General features: G+C 60.6%; 1 protein-coding gene across 1 annotated transcript in view; it reads right to left on the reverse strand.

Moving 5' to 3' along the window:
• Positions 1-16,215, reverse strand: part of LOC138366116 (mucin-2-like) — a 68,635-nt gene that overhangs the window by 32,137 nt on the left and 20,283 nt on the right. The window contains exon 2 of the mRNA XM_069326854.1: positions 1-1,106. This exon is cut by the window's left edge and continues 695 nt beyond it. Coding sequence (XP_069182955.1) covers positions 1-1,106 — 1,106 coding nt within the window. The remainder of the gene's footprint in view (positions 1,107-16,215) is intronic.

Genomic DNA, 16,215 nt, shown 5'->3' on the forward strand with positions numbered 1-16,215 from the left:
CCGGTGTTGGCAGATGTTGCCGGTGTTGGCAGTGTTGCCGGTGTTGGCAGTGTTGCCGGTGTTGACAGTGGTGCCGGTGTTGACAGTGGTTGCCGGTGTTGGCAGATGTTGCCGGTGTTGGCAGTGGTGCCGGTGTTGACAGTGGTTGCCGGTGTTGGCAGATGGTGCCGGTGTTGGCAGTGTTGCCGGTGTTGACAGTGGTGCCGGTGTTGGCAGTGGTGCCGGTGTTGACAGTGGTTGCCGGTGTTGGCAGATGTTGCCGGTGTTGACAGTGGTGCCGGTGTTGACAGTGGTGCCGGTGTTGGCAGTGGTTGCCGGTGTTGGCAGATGTTGCCGGTGTTGACAGTGGTGCCGGTGTTGGCAGTGGTGCCGGTGTTGGCAGTGTTGCCGGTGTTGACAGTGGTTGCCGGTGTTGACAGTGGTTGCCGGTGTTGGCAGATGTTGCCGGTGTTGACAGTGGTTGCCGGTGTTGGCAGATGTTGCCGGTGTTGACAGTGGTGCCGGTGTTGACAGTGGTTGCCGGTGTTGGCAGTGGTTGCCGGTGTTGGCAGATGTTGCCGGTGTTGGCAGTGGTTGCCGGTGTTGGCAGATGTTGCCGGTGTTGACAGTGGTGCCGGTGTTGACAGTGGTTGCCGGTGTTGGCAGATGTTGCCGATGTTGACAGTGGTGCCGGTGTTGACAGTGGTTGCCGGTGTTGGCAGATGTTGCCGGTGTTGACAGTGGTGCCGGTGTTGGCAGTGGTGCCGGTGTTGGCAGATGTTGCCGGTGTTGACAGTGGTGCCGGTGTTGACAGTGGTTGCCGGTGTTGGCAGATGTTGCCGGTGTTGGCAGTGGTTGCCGGTGTTGGCAGATGTTGCCGGTATTGACAGTGGTTGCCGGTGTTGGCAGTGGTTGCCGGTGTTGGCAGTGTTGCCGGTGTTGGCAGTGGTTGCCGGTGTTGGCAGTGTTGCCGGTGTTGGCAGTGGTTGCCGGTGTTGGCAGATGTTGCCGGTGTTGGCAGATGTTGCCAGTGTTGGCAGCGGGTACCAGTGTTGGCAAGAGGGGGGGGGAAGGGGGGACCAGCCCCCGGAGCGTGTGAATGAACCTCACTATGAATGGCCGCCAGACTCCCACATTACAACTTGCCAAACTTTATCGTTCAGTTTTTCACTCGGTTCCGTTTGTCTCCGTGACCTAAATATTCCGGTAACCTGGAGGCCCTTGAGGGGAGGATGAGTGAGGATAGAGACCCGCTGGATAGGTGGCCTGGAGGAACGAGGATAGTGTGTCACATCCCTGTGTTGTCTCTCCTTGGGCTCCATCACCTGGTCAAGGGGAATTGGATTGTGTGTGTTTACCACGTGTCCACAGGGAGTGGGGGGCCAGGCTGGTGTCCACAGGGAGTGGGGGGCCAGGCTGGTGTCCACAGGGAGTGGGGGGGCCAGGCTGGTGTCCACAGGGAGTGGGGGGGGCCAGGCTGGTGTCCACAGGGAGTGGGGGGCCCAGGCTGGTGTCCACAGGGAGTGGAGGAGCCAGGCTGGTGTCCACAGGGAGTGGGGGGCCAGGCTGGTGTCCACAGGGAGTGGGGGAGCCAGGCTGGTGTCCACAGGGAGTGGGGGGCCAGGCTGGTGTCCACAGGGAGTGGGAGGGGCCAGGCTGGTGTCCACAGGGAGTGGGGGGGGCCAGGCTGGTGTCCACAGGGAGTGGGGGGCCAGGCTGGTGTCCACAGGGAGTGGGGGGCCAGGCTGGTGTCCACAGGGAGTGGGGGGCCAGGCTGGTGTCCACAGGGAGTGGGGGGGCCAGGCTGGTGTCCACAGGGAGTGGGGGGCCAGGCTGGTGTCCACAGGGAGTGGGGGGGCCAGGCTGGTGTCCACAGGGAGTGGGGGAGCCAGGCTGGTGTCCACAGGGAGTGGGGGGCCAGGCTGGTGTCCACAGGGAGTGGGGGATCCAGGCTGGTGTCCACAGGGAGTGGGGGGCCAGGCTGGTGTCCACAGGGAGTGGGGGGGGCCAGGCTGGTGTCCACAGGGAGTGGGGGGGGGCCAGGCTGGTGTCCACAGGGAGTGGGGGGCCAGGCTGGTGTCCACAGTGTGTGGGGGGGCCAGGCTGGTGTCCACAGGGAGTGGGGGAGCCAGGATGGTGTCCACAGGGAGTGGGGGGGCCAGGCTGGTGTCCACAGGGAGTGGGGGGGAGCCAGGCTGGTGTCCACAGGGAGTGGGGGCCAGGCTGGTGTCCACAGTGAGTGGGGGGAGCCAGGCTGGTGTCCACAGGGAGTGGGGGGGAGCCAGGCTGGTGTCCACAGGGAGTGGGGGGCCAGGCTGGTGTCCACAGGGAGTGGGGGAGCCAGGCTGGTGTCCACAGGGAGTGGGGGGCCAGGCTGGTGTCCACAGGGAGTGGGGGGGGCCAGGCTGGTGTCCACAGGGAGTGGGGGGGGCCAGGCTGGTGTCCACAGGGAGTGGGGGGGGCCAGGCTGGTGTCCACAGGGAGTGGGGGGCCAGGCTGGTGTCCACAGGGAGTGGGGGGCCAGGCTGGTGTCCACAGGGAGTGGGGGGCCAGGCTGGTGTCCACAGGGAGTGGGGGGCCAGGCTGGTGTCCACAGGGAGTGGGGGGCCAGGCTGGTGTCCACAGGGAGTGGGGGGGGCCAGGCTGGTGTCCACAGGGAGTGGGGGAGCCAGGCTGGTGTCCACAGGGAGTGGGGGGCCAGGCTGGTGTCCACAGGGAGTGGGGGATCCAGGCTGGTGTCCACAGGGAGTGGGGGGCCAGGCTGGTGTCCACAGGGAGTGGGGGGGCCAGGCTGGTGTCCACAGGGAGTGGGGGGGCCAGGCTGGTGTCCACAGGGAGTGGGGGGCCAGGCTGGTGTCCACAGGGTGTGGGGGGGCCAGGCTGGTGTCCACAGGGAGTGGGGGAGCCAGGATGGTGTCCACAGGGAGTGGGGGGGGCCAGGCTGGTGTCCACAGGGAGTGGGGGGAGCCAGGCTGGTGTCCACAGGGAGTGGGGGGCCAGGCTGGTGTCCACAGTGAGTGGGGGGAGCCAGGCTGGTGTCCACAGGGAGTGGGGGGGAGCCAGGCTGGTGTCCACAGGGAGTGGGGGGCCAGGCTGGTGTCCACAGGGAGTGGGGGGGCCAGGCTGGTGTCCACAGGGAGTGGGGGGGCCAGGCTGGTGTCCACAGGGAGTGGGGGAGCCAGGCTGGTGTCCACAGGGAGTGGGGGGGCCAGGCTGGTGTCCACAGGGAGTGGGGGGGCCAGGCTGGTGTCCACAGGGAGTGGGGGGGCCAGGCTAGTGTCCACAGGGAGTGGGGGGGCCAGGCTGGTGTCCACAGGGAGTGGGGGAGCCAGGCTGGTGTCCACAGGGAGTGGGGGGGCAGGCTGGTGTCCACAGGGAGTGGGGGGGCCAGGCTGGTGTCCACAGGGAGTGGGGGGGCCAGGCTGGTGTCCACAGGGAGTGGGGGGGCCAGGCTGGTGTCCACAGGGAGTGGGGGGGCCAGGCTGGTGTCCACAGGGAGTGGGGGGCCAGACTGGTGTCCACAGGGAGTGGGGGGCCAGACTGGTGTCCACAGGGAGTGGGGGGCCAGGCTGGTGTCCACAGGGAGTGGGGGGGCCAGGCTGGTGTCCACAGGGAGTGGGGGGGCCAGGCTGGTGTCCACAGGGAGTGGGTGGGCCAGGCTGGTGTCCACAGGGAGTGGGGGGGCCTGGCTGGTGTCCACAGGGAGTGGGGGGGCCAGGTTGGTGTCCACAGGGAATGGGGGGGCCAGGCTGGTGTCCACAGGGAGTGGGGGGGCCAGGCTGGTGTCCACAGGGAGTGGGGGGGCCAGGGTGGTGTCCACAGTTTGTGGGGGGGCCAGGCTGGTGTCCACAGGGAGTGGGGGGCCAGGCTGCTGTCCACAGGGAGTGGGGGGGCCAGGCTGGTGTCCACAGGGTGTGGGGGGGGGCCAGGCTGGTGTCCACAGGGAGTGGGGGGGCCAGGCTGGTGTCCACAGGGTGTGGGGGGGGGCCAGGCTGGTGTCCACAGGGAGTGGGGGGCCAGGCTGGTGTCCACAAGGAGTGGGGGGGCCAGGCTGGTGTCCACAGGGTGTGGGGGGGCCAGGCTGGTGTCCACAGGGAGTGGGGGGGCCAGGCTGGTGCCCACAGGGAGTGGGGGGCCAGGCTGGTGTCCACAGGGAGTGGGGGGGCCAGGCTGGAGTCCACAGGGTGTGGGGGGCCAGGCTGGTGTCCACAGGGTGTGGGGGGGGCCAGGCTGGTGTCCACAGGGAGTGGGGGGCCAGGCTGCTGTCCACAGGGAGTGGGGGGGGCCAGGCTGGTGTCCACAGGGAGTGGGGGGCCAGGCTGGTGTCCACAGGGAGTGGGGGGGCCAGGCTGGTGTCCACAGGGAGTGGGGGGCCAGGCTGGTGTCCACAGGGAGTGGGGGGCCAGGCTGGTGTCCACAGGGAGTGGGGGGGGCCAGGCTGGTGTCCACAGGGAGTGGGGGGGCCAGGCTGGTGTCCACAGGGAGTGGGGGGCCAGGCTGGTGTCCACAGGGAGTGGGGGGGCCAGGCTGGTGTCCACAGGGAGTGGGGGGGCCAGGCTGGTGTCCACAGGGAGTGGGGGGGCCAGGCTGGTGTCCACAGGGAGTGGGGGGCCAGGCTGGTGTCCACAGGGAGTGGGGGGGCCAGGCTGGTGTCCACAGGGAGTGGGGGGGCCAGGCTGGTGTCCACAGGGAGTGGGGGGCCAGGCTGGTGTCCACAGGGAGTGGGGGGCCAGGCTGGTGTCCACAGGGAGTGGGGGGGCCAGGCTGGTGTCCACAGGGAGTGGGGGGGCAGGATGGTGACTCTCTCTCTCTCTCTCTCTCTCGGAAGACCATGACGAATGAGGGTGAGGTAGGGAGTGAGGGAAGAGGGTGAGGGAAGAGGGTGACGTAGGGAGTGAGGGAAGAGGGTGAGGTAGGGAGTGAGGGAAGAGGGTGAGGTAGGGAGTGAGGGAAGAGGGTGAGGGAGGGAGTGAGGGAAGAGGGTGAGGTAGGGAGTGAGGGAAGAGGGTGAGGGAGGGAGTGAGGGAGGGAGGAGCGTGAGGGAGGGACCCTCACTCCTCCCACGCCCCGCGCGCCTGACGTCACGCCTCTGACGTCATCATGTTAAAGTCGCATTGTCGATGGCGTGTGTGGGCGTGGCGGCTCCCACCACGCCCTTCCTCCTCCCACGCCCTCCCTGACACGCCCTCCATGACACGCCCTTCCCCCTCCCACGCCCTCCATGACACGCCCTCCCTGACACGCCCTCCATGACACGCCCTCCCTGACACGCCCTCCATGACACGCCCTCCCTGACACGCCCTCCCTGACACGCCCTCCATGACACGCCCTCCCTGACACACCCTCCATGACACGCCCTCCATGACACGCCCTCCCTGACACGCCCTCCCTGACACGCCCTCTCTGACACGCCCTCCATGACACGCCCTCCCTGACACGCCCTCCCTGACACGCCCTCTCTGACACGCCCTCCCTGACACGCCCTCCCTTACACGCCCTCCCTGACACGCCCTCTCTGACACGCCCTCCATGACACGCCCTCCCTTACACGCCCTCCCTGACACGCCCTCTCTGACACGCCCTCTCTGACACGCCCTCCCTGACACGCCCTCCCTGACACGCCCTCCCTGACACGCCCTCCCTGACACGCCCTCTCTGACACGCCCTCTCTGACACGCCCTCCCTGACACGCCCTCCCTGACACGCCCTCCCTGACACGCCCTCTCTGACACGCCCTCTCTGACACGCCCTCTCTGACACGCCCTCTCTGACACGCCCTCCCTGACACGCCCTCTCTGACACGCCCTCTCTGACACGCCCTCCATGACACACCCTCCATGACACACCCTCCATGACACGCCCTCCATGACACGCCCTCCATGACACACCCTCCATGACACACCCTCCATGACACACCCATGACACACCCTCCATGACACGCCCTCCATGACACGCCCTCCATGACACGCCCTCCATGACACGCCCTCCATGACACGCCCTCCATGACACACCCTCCATGACACACCCTCCATGACACACCCATGACACACCCTCCATGACACACCCTCCATGACACACCCTCCATGACACGCCCTCCATGACACGCCCTCCATGACACGCCCTCCATGACACACCCATGACACACCCTCCATGACACATCCATGACACATCCATGACACACCCTCCATGACACGCCCTCCATGACACGCCCTCCATGACACGCCCTCCATGACACGCCCTCCATGACACGCCCTCCATGACACACCCATGACACACCCTCCATGACACACCCTCCATGACACACCCATGACACGCCCTCCATGACACACCCTCCATGACACACCCTCCATGACACACCCATGACACACCCTCCATGACACGCCCTCCATGACACACCCATGACACACCCTCCATGACACGCCCTCCATGACACACCCTCCATGACACACCCTCCATGACACACCCTCCCTGACACACCCTCCATGACACACCCATGACACACCCTCCATGACACACCCATGACACACCCTCCATGACACGCCCTCCATGACACACCCTCCATGACACACCCTCCATGACACACCCTCCCTGACACACCCTCCATGACACACCCATGACACACCCTCCATGACACGCTCTACATGACACACCCATGACACACCCTCCATGACACACCCTCCATGACACGCCCTCCATGACACACCCATGACACACCCTCCATGACACACCCTCCCTGACACACCCTCCCTGACACACCCTCCCTGACACGCCCTCCATGACACGCCCTCCATGACACGCCCTCCATGACACGCCATCCATGACACGCCCTCCATGACACGCTCTCCATGTCACGCCCTCCATGACACGCCCTCCATGACACGCCCTCCATGACACGCCCTCCATGACACGCCCTCCATGACACGCCCTCCATGACACACTCTCCATGACACGCCCTCCATGACACGCCCTCCATGACACGCCCTCCATGACACGCCCTCCATGACACGCCCTCCATGACACGCTCTCCATGACACGCCCTCCATGACACACCCTCCATGACACACCCTCCATGACACACCCTCCATGACACGCCAAATTGACAAAGAGGAGTTCCTGAAACTATCAACTTCACGAACAAGAGGACACGGATTCAAGCTAAGAAAACAGAGGTGCCGAAAAAAAATATTTGAAAATTTTCTTTTGGAAACAGAGTGGTAGACGGTTGTAACAAGTTAGGTGAGAAGGAGGCCAAGACCGTCAGTAGTTTCATAGTGTTATACGATAAAGAGTACTGGGAAGACGGGACACCACGAGTGTAGCTCTCATCATGTAACTACACTTAGGTAATTACACTTAGGTAACTACACACACACACACGTGACTGTGGCTAGATAGTGATTAACAAGGTATAATATACAAAGACCTTAAGAAAGACTTTTGGAAGCCTTTTATCAAGAACCTGATCTCCCAGCATGAGCCCTTCAGGAGCGCTCACCCCATCAGAAAAGATTCACCAAAATGGTGTGACATCAGAAGGAGACAACTGGATGAACTGGAGAACCAGACAAGATTTCACCTTTGATACTAAAAGAGGGAGCGGAAGCACTGGCAAGTCCTCTTGCTGTAATATTTAACTACTCTTTGACAACAGGAGGGCTTGCTAACTGCTGGATAGTAGCTACCAATATATACAAATTGGGGAAATCAGGAACCTGTGAACTGAAGATCAGAATATCTAGCACGCCCTGTATGTAAACAGAGAGATCCGGAAGAGACTGGTAAGTTACTTACATTACCTACATTAGGCCTCCAAACACCAGCATAGATTTAAGAAAGTAAAATTATTCTTAAGAGTTGCAATAGAGGTATGGTAATTATCAAGAAGCACTAAGCCAGTTAGTGATGCCCCACCACTCGCAGGTCAACCCTTGGGCCTCACCACTATGCACTTGACACCACTTGGGTGTCAAGTGACCCAAGTAGTGTCAAGTGCATAGTGGTGAGGCCCAAGGGTTGACCTGCGAGTGGTGGGGCATCACTAACTGGCTTAGTGCTTCTTGATAATTACCATACCTCTATTGACACCACTTGTGTGTCAAATCCTCAAATGCGTTTGTCTAAACAGAAGCGCGCGAAACCCCGGGAAGGTGATGCCGACAAGGGTGACTGGTGACCCCCAATCCGTGTGGTCATCAAAGGGGCCCCTTGGGGATCGAACCCGGGGCTCCGACACACTCTAGATCACTGTTATTAGTTTAGGAAATAGAGTTCTAGAGGACGGGCCCGTTGTTCATCCTGTGTTTGACCCTAGACCGCACTTCCCATCCCACCGTGCGTCTGACCTGGTCGCTAGAACCAATAGGAGTGTGGGACACTCTCGTGGTGGTAGGGACCATGGTGTGAGGCCCTCCAGAAACATCAATGGGTTTAGTCTGCCCCCTAATACACTTACCCCCTAGTATACCCATGATGAGACGCACTCAGAGGGCCCAGGCAGGTGTCGTAGGCTGGCTTAGGCTCTCGGTTGTACACAGGTAATGTTTCACTTGTATAGTTCTTAGTATTTGTACAATAAAAATCTGTTTTCTCTCTCCCTCTCTCTCTCTCTCTCTCATTCTCTCTGCCTCTCTCTCTCTCTCTCTCTCTCTCTCCCTCCCTCCCTCGTCTCCCTCCCTCCCTCCCTCCCCACATAATAAGCTCTCAGGCAAGCAGGGTGCAGAGGACGACCTAAGTCCAAGATTAGTTTAGGAATTTAAATAATCCCGGCCATTGGACGGGTGTGAGCATATCCCAGGCACCAGGAGGAGTGTCATGTCTGTGCATGCCTCCAGCACCCTTGGTCAGCTCACCCCACCAACGCCCCTCCCCCACCCCCTACCTTAGGCCACCCCCAGCAACCCCCCACCATCCCCCTCCTAATACCCTCTCCCCCCCCCCACACCCCCCAACACCCCACCCGTGTCTGCACTCACAGAAACTCACGAAGGAGCAGCTCTTAAATCCGAATTAAGTCCAAAAATACGACAAGGATAGAGAGCCAAGGGGAGGGGGACGGGGGGGATAGGTAAATAAATCACTGGATTGGACTAAAAAAAATGGTATGGGGCTCATGGTCAATGAATGTGCGAAAGGTTTTACCACGACTGGTGGAGGGAGGGGGAGAGGGAGGTTTGGGGGGGGGGGGTTGGAGGGTTGTATGGGGAGGGGTGGGGGAGGAGGTTGGTGGATAGGAGTTGTGCGGGGATGAGATTGGGGTGGAAGATGGATAAGGAACCCATTTATTTTAGTGTCAGGATGATGCTTGATGGGTGTGTTGTCCTTACTTATAGTTTCAGGGGAGGGTGTCTGGGGGAGGGTGTCTGGGGGAGGGTGTCTGGGGGAGGGTGTCTGGGGGAGGGTGTCTGGGGGAGGGTGTCTGGGGGAGGGTGTCTGGGGGAGGGTGTCTGGGGAGGGTGTCTGGGGAGGGTGTCTGGGGGAGGGTGTCTGGGGGAGGGTGTCTGGGGGAGGGTGTCAGGGGAGGGTGTCTGGGGAGGGTGTCTGGGGGAGGGTGTCTGGGGAGGGTGTCTGGGGAGGGTGTCAGGGGAGGGTGTCTGGGGAGGGTGTCAGGGGAGAGTGTCTGGGGAGGGTGTCAGGGGAGGGTGTCTGGGGAGGGTGTCAGGGGAGGGTGTCTGGGGGAGGGTGTTTGGGGGAGGGTGTCTGGGGAGGGTGTCTGGGGGAGGGTGTTTAGGGGAGGGTGTCTGGGGGAGGGTGTCTGGGGGAGGGTGTCTGGGGGAGGGTGTCTGGGGGAGGGTGTCTGGGGGAGGGTGTCACGGGAGGGTGTCACGGGAGGGTGTCTGGGGGAGGGTGTCAGGGGAGGGTGTCTGGGGAGGGTGTTTGGGGGAGGGTGTCTGGGGGAGGGTGTCTGGGGGAGGGTGTCTGGGGGAGGGTGTCTGGGGGAGGGTGTCACGGGAGGGTGTCTGGGGGAGGGTGTCTGGGGGAGGGTGTTTAGGGGAGGGTGTCTGGGGGAGGGTGTCTGGGGGAGGGTGTCTGGGGGAAGGTGTCTGGGGAGGGTGTCTGGGGAGGGTGTCACGGGAGGGTGCCTGGGGGAGCTTGGGGGGGGGTCTCAGGGGGAACTTGAGGAGAGAGAATAGGAAAAAAATTAGAATTTGCCAAAAGATGAAAAATAGTGTTATAAACTGGATTATCTTATCATTATATATGCAAGAAAATGTGTGTTTGATCTGAGGCTGGAGGCCAGTCGCCCTGTGTTAAGGTGACCCAACTCTGCATGATGACGTGTGGCTGTGTGGGGGAGTGTCATAGGCGGGTTGTGAGGCTCCACCCACTATGACCCTCTTTAACTAGCACTTTAAGTAGGACTCAACAAACACTTCCAAACAATACCCGAGCAACCAGGCGGTGAGTCATGCGTCAGGCGGCGAGCAGTCGCGTCCAACACCCTGATTGACCAGACGAACAACCGAAAGACCTGGTCGGAGACCGGGCCGCGGGCTGTTGAACCTCCGCAAGGTAGGTAGGTAGCCAATATTGTTAATTCTAAGGGAGAGAGAGACTGGGATGGAGAGAGACGGTCAAACAAAACCAGACAGAACGAAGCCAGATACTTAGGGGTAGCCTCACCTAGCATTCAAAGATGACGCATAGTGGGTATATGAGCATCATTGGCCAGTCGGGGTCGGCCCTAGTGCCACTCTTTAAGAAATATGGATATCTATGGCGACCACATGCAGTAAATTTGACGTGTGAAATCGTGGAGGTGTGTTCCGGCTCAGCACCTGGCGAGCTGGCAGCCTCGTCCGCCAGGAAGAACAACCATCAATGGTTAATTTAGTGAACCTGACCCACGTCATCTCCTGAGCTTTCGTGATGAGAGATGAGGAGTCAAAGGGCATCAGAGCACAGGTCAGGGGGGGTCAGGAAGCATCAGAGCACAGGTCAGGGGGGAGTGTCAGGGGGCATCAGAGCACAGGTCACGGGGGAGAGTCAGGAGGCATCAGAGCACAAGTCAGGGGAGAGTCAGGGGGCATCAGAGCACGGGTCAGGGGGAGTCAGGAGGCATCAGAGCACAAGTCAGGGGAGAGTCAGGGGGCATCAGAGCACGGGTCAGGGGGAGTCAGGAGGCATCAGAGCACAAGTCAGGGGAGAGTCAGGGGCATCAGAGCACGGGTCAGGGGGAGTCAGGAGGCATCAGAGCACAAGTCAGGGGAGAGTCAGGGGGCATCAGAGCACAGGTCAGGGGTGGGGGGGGGTCAGGGGGAGTCAGGGGGTAGGGGTGAACAAAGGGGGACGCCAGCAGGTGAACACTGACGGAGTCTTGGCACAAAAGTAAACACACAGACGAGGATCATCAGAATGAACCACTGGTCGCAGATTATCAATAATCTTAGGCAACTGATGCTGGCAGTTTATCTCCGAGATGAGATGACAAGAGACACTGAGAGGAAGAGTAAGAGGGAGACGGAGAGAGTGTGGGAGAGTAGGAGAGTGAAGGGAGGGGGAGAGGGAAGGAGGATAACATGGAGAATGTGGAAAAGGGGGAACGTGAGAGGTGGGGGGGGGGGTGAAAGGGAGGGGTAACGTGAGGGGTGAGGGGGGTGATAGGGAGAGGGAACGTGAGGGGACGAACGTCCCTGGGTGGCCAGGGGCCACCCAGGGACACCCAGGGACACCCAGGGACACCCAGGGGCCACCCAGGGGACCACCCAGGGACACCAGGGGCCCGTCCGTCCGTCCGCCCCCCAACGTCACCCTTGACCACCCCCCAACGTCACCCTTGACCACCCCCCACGTCACCCTTGACCACTCCCCAACGTCACCCTTGACCACCTCCCAACGTCACCCTTGACCACCCCCCAACGTCACCCTTGACCACCCCCCAACGTCACCCTTGACCACCCCCCAACGTCACCCTTGACCACCCCCCAACGTCACCCTTGACCACCCCCCAACGTCACCCTTGACCACCCCCCAACGTCACCCTTAACCGCCCCCAATATCATCTTGACCGCCCCCAAGTGTCACCCTTGACAGCCCCAAGCCTCACCCATGACAGCCCCCAAGCGTCACCCTTATCCGCCCCCCAACGTCACCCTTGACCGCCCCCCCCCCCCAACGTCACCCTTGACCACCCCAACTTCACCTTTTACCTCCCCCCAACGTCACCCTTGACCGCCCCCCAACGTCACCCTTGACCCCCCCCCCCCCACCCCAACATCAGGTTACACTCTCGGATCACTGGCGCGTGTAGATCAGCTGTATTTAGTAAACAAACGTAATGGTTGAATGACAACATGTGATCAGCTGTGACCTGGAGTGTGTGTGTACGGCCCTTGATCGTCTCCCTCCGTGTAGTAACGCGTGTAGGAGTATAATGAATGGCAACGGTGAAGGCCACTCACAGAAAGTAATATACTCCGTTTTATGAATTACGACGCACAGGGCCACTCAGCGGGAATAATGCTTCTAGGCCTGAGAGCCACGACGTACCATGACGCATGTGACGTCGACAGGCGTGACGTCGACACGCGTTTTATGAATGGAGGCGCCGCGCCCAGGTCAGGGTCATTCATACTATTTTTTTCTAAATGAGTGAATTGTGTGTCAATGGTTTGGCAAGGTGCGGGGGGGGGGGGGGTTACGGGGTGTGTGTTGGTACTGTATGTGTTACGGGGTGTGTGTTGGTACTGTGGGAGTACCGGGGTGTGTGTTGGTACTGTGGGTGTACCTGGGTGGGTGTTGGTACTGTGGGTGTACCGTGGTGTGTGTTGGTACTGTGGGTGTACCTGGGTATGTGTTGGTACTGTGGGTGTACCGTGGTGTGTTGGTGCTGTGGGTGTACCGGGGTGTGTGTTGGTACTGTGGGTGTACCGTGGTGTGTTGGTACTGTGGGAGTACCGTGGTGTGTGTTGGTACTGTGGGTGTACCGTGGTGTGTGTTGGTACTGTGGGAGTACCGGGGTGTGTGTTGGTACTGTGGGTGTACCGTGGTGTGTTGGTACTGTGGGTGTACCGTGGTGTGTGTTGGTACTGTGGGAGTACCTGGGTGGGTGTTGGTACTGTGGGTGTACCGTGGTGTGTGTTGGTACTGTGGGTGTACCTGGGTATGTGTTGGTACTGTGGGTGTACCGTGGTGTGTTGGTACTGTGGGTGTACCTGGGTATGTGTTGGTACTGTGGGTGTACCGGGGTGTGTTGGTACTGTGGGTGTACCTGGGTATGTGTTGGTACTGTGGGTGTACCGGGGTGTGTGTGTTGGTACTGTGGGTGTACCGGGGTGTGTGTTGGTACTGTGGGTGTACCTGGGTGTGTGTTGGTACTGTGGGTGTACCGGGGTGTGTGTGTTGGTACTGTGGGTGTACCGGGGTGTGTGTGTTGGTACTGTGGGTGTACCGGGGTGTGTGTTGGTACTGTGGGTGTACCGGGGTGTGTGTTGGTGCTGTGGGTGTACCGGGGTGGGTGTTGGTACTGTGGGTGTACCGTGGTGTGTTGGTACTGTGGGTGTACCTGGGTATGTGTTGGTACTGTGGGTGTACCGGGGTGTGTTGGTACTGTGGGTGTACCTGGGTATGTGTTGGTACTGTGGGTGTACCGGGGTGTGTGTTGGTACTGTGGGTGTACCGGTGTGTGTGTGTGTTGGTACTGTGGGTGTACCGGGGTGTGTGTTGGTACTGTGGGTGTACCAGGGTGTGTGTTGGTACTGTGGGTGTACCGGGGTGTGTGTTGGTACTGTGGGTGTACCGGGGTGTGTGTTGGTACTGTGGGTGTACCAGGGTGTGTGTTGGTACTGTGGGTGTACCTGGGTATGTGTTGGTACTGTGGGTGTACCGGGGTGTGTGTTGGTACTGTGGGAGTACCGGGGTGTGTGTGTGTTGGTACTGTGGGTGTACCGGGGTGTGTGTTGGTACTGTGGGTGTACCGGTGAGTGTGTGTGTTGGTACTGTGGGTGTACCTGGGTGTGTGTTGGTACTGTGGGTGTACCAGGGTGTGTGTTGGTACTGTGGGTGTACCGGGGTGTGTGTTGGTACTGTGGGTGTACCGGGGTGTGTGTTGGTACTGTGGGTGTACCAGGGTGTGTGTTGGTACTGTGGGTGTACCGGGGTGTGTGTTGGTACTGTGGGTGTACCGGGGTGTGTGTTGGTACTGTGGGTGTACCAGGGTGTGTGTTGGTACTGTGGGTGTACCGGGGTGTGTGTTGGTACTGTGGGTGTACCTGGGTGTGTGTTGGTACTGTGGGTGTACCGGGGTGTGTGTTGGTACTGTGGGTGTACCGGGGTGTGTGTTGGTACTGTGGGTGTACCGGGGTGTGTGTTGGTACTGTGGGTGTACCGGGGTGTGTGTTGGTACTGTGGGTGTACCGGGGTGTATGTGTGTTGGTACTGTGGGTGTACCGGGGTGTGTGTTGGTACTGTGGGTGTACCGGGGTGTGTGTTGGTACTGTGGGTGTACCGTGGTGTGTTGGTACTGTGGGTGTACCGGGGTGTGTTGGTACTGTGGGTGTACCGGGGTGTGTGTGTTGGTACTGTGGGTGTACCGGGGTGTGTGTTGGTACTGTGGGTGTACCGGGGTGTGTGTTGGTACTGTGGGTGTACCGGAGTGTGTGTTGGTACTGTGGGTGTACCGGGGTGTGTGTTGGTACTGTGGGTGTACCGGGGTGTGTGTTGGTACTGTGGGTGTACCGGGGTGTGTGTTGGTACTGTGGGTGTACCGGGGTGTGTGTTGGTACTGTGGGTGTACCGGGGTGTGTGTTGGTACTGTGGGTGTACCAGGGTGTGTGTTGGTACTGTGGGTGTACCGGGGTGTGTGTTGGTACTGTGGGTGTACCGGGGTGTGTGTTGGTACTGTGGGTGTACCAGGGTGTGTGTTGGTACTGTGGGTGTACCGGGGTGTGTGTTGGTACTGTGGGTGTACCGGGGTGTGTGTTGGTACTGTGGGTGTACCGGGGTGTGTGTTGGTACTGTGGGAGTACCGGGGTGTGTGTTGGTACTGTGGGTGTACCTGGGTGTGTGTTGGTACTGTGGGTGTACCGGGGTGTGTGTTGGTACTGGGGGAGTACCGGGGTGTGTGTTGGTACTGTGGGTGTACCGGGGTGTGTGTTGGTACTGTGGGAGTACCGGGGTGTGTGTTGGTACTGTGGGTGTACCTGGGTGTGTGTTGGTACTGTGGGTGTACCGGGGTGTGTGTTGGTACTGGGGGAGTACCGGGGTGGGTGTTGGTACTGTGGGTGTACCGGGGTGTATGTGTTCGTACTGTGGGAGTACCGGGGTGTGTGTTGGTACTGTGGGAGTACCGGGGTGTATGTGTGTTGGTACTGTGGGTGTACCGGGGTGTGTGTTGGTACTGTGGGTATACCGGGGTGTGTGTTGGTACTGTGGGTGTACCGGGGTGTGTGTTGGTACTGTGGGTGTAGCGGGGTGTGTGTTGGTACTGTGGGTGTACCTGGGTATGTGGTGGTACTGTGGGTGTACCTGGGTGTGTGTTGGTACTGTGGGTGTACCGGGGTGTGTGTTAGTACTGTGGGTGTACCGGGGTGTGTGTTGGTACAGTGGGAGTACCGGGGTGTGTTGGTACTGTGGGTGTACCGGGGTGTGTGTTGGTACTGTGGGTGTACCGGGGTGTGTGTTGGTGCTGTGGGTGTACCGGGGTGTGTGTTGGTACTGTGGGTGTACCGGGGTGTGTGTTGGTACTGTGGGTGTACCGGGGTGTGTGTTGGTACTGTGGGTGTACCGGGGTGTGTTTTGGTACTGTGGGTGTACCGGGGTGTGTGTTGGTACTGTGGGTGTACCGGGGTGTGTGTTGGTACTGTGGGTGTACCAGGGTGTGTGTTGGTACTGTGGGTGTACCGGGGTGTGTGTTGGTACTGTGGGTGTACCGGGGTGTGTGTTGGTACTGTGGGTGTACCAGGGTGTGTGTTGGTACTGTGGGTGTACCGGGGTGTGTGTTGGTACTGTGGGTGTACCGGGGTGTGTGTTGGTACTGTGGGTGTACCAGGGTGTGTGTTGGTACTGTGGGTGTACCGGGGTGTGTGTTGGTACTGTGGGTGTACCTGGGTGTGTGTTGGTACTGTGGGTGTACCGGGGTGTGTGTCGGTACTGTGGGTGTACCGGGGAGTGTGTTGGTACTGTGGGTGTACCGGGGTGTGTGTTGGTACTGTGGGTGTACCGGGGGTGTGTGTTGGTACTGTGGGTGTACCAGGGTGTGTGTTGGTACTGTGGGTGTACCGGGGTGTGTGTTGGTACTGT

Source organism: Procambarus clarkii, chromosome 18 (assembly GCF_040958095.1).
Source record: "Procambarus clarkii isolate CNS0578487 chromosome 18, FALCON_Pclarkii_2.0, whole genome shotgun sequence".
NCBI classification, from domain to species: Eukaryota; Metazoa; Arthropoda; class Malacostraca; order Decapoda; family Cambaridae; genus Procambarus; species Procambarus clarkii.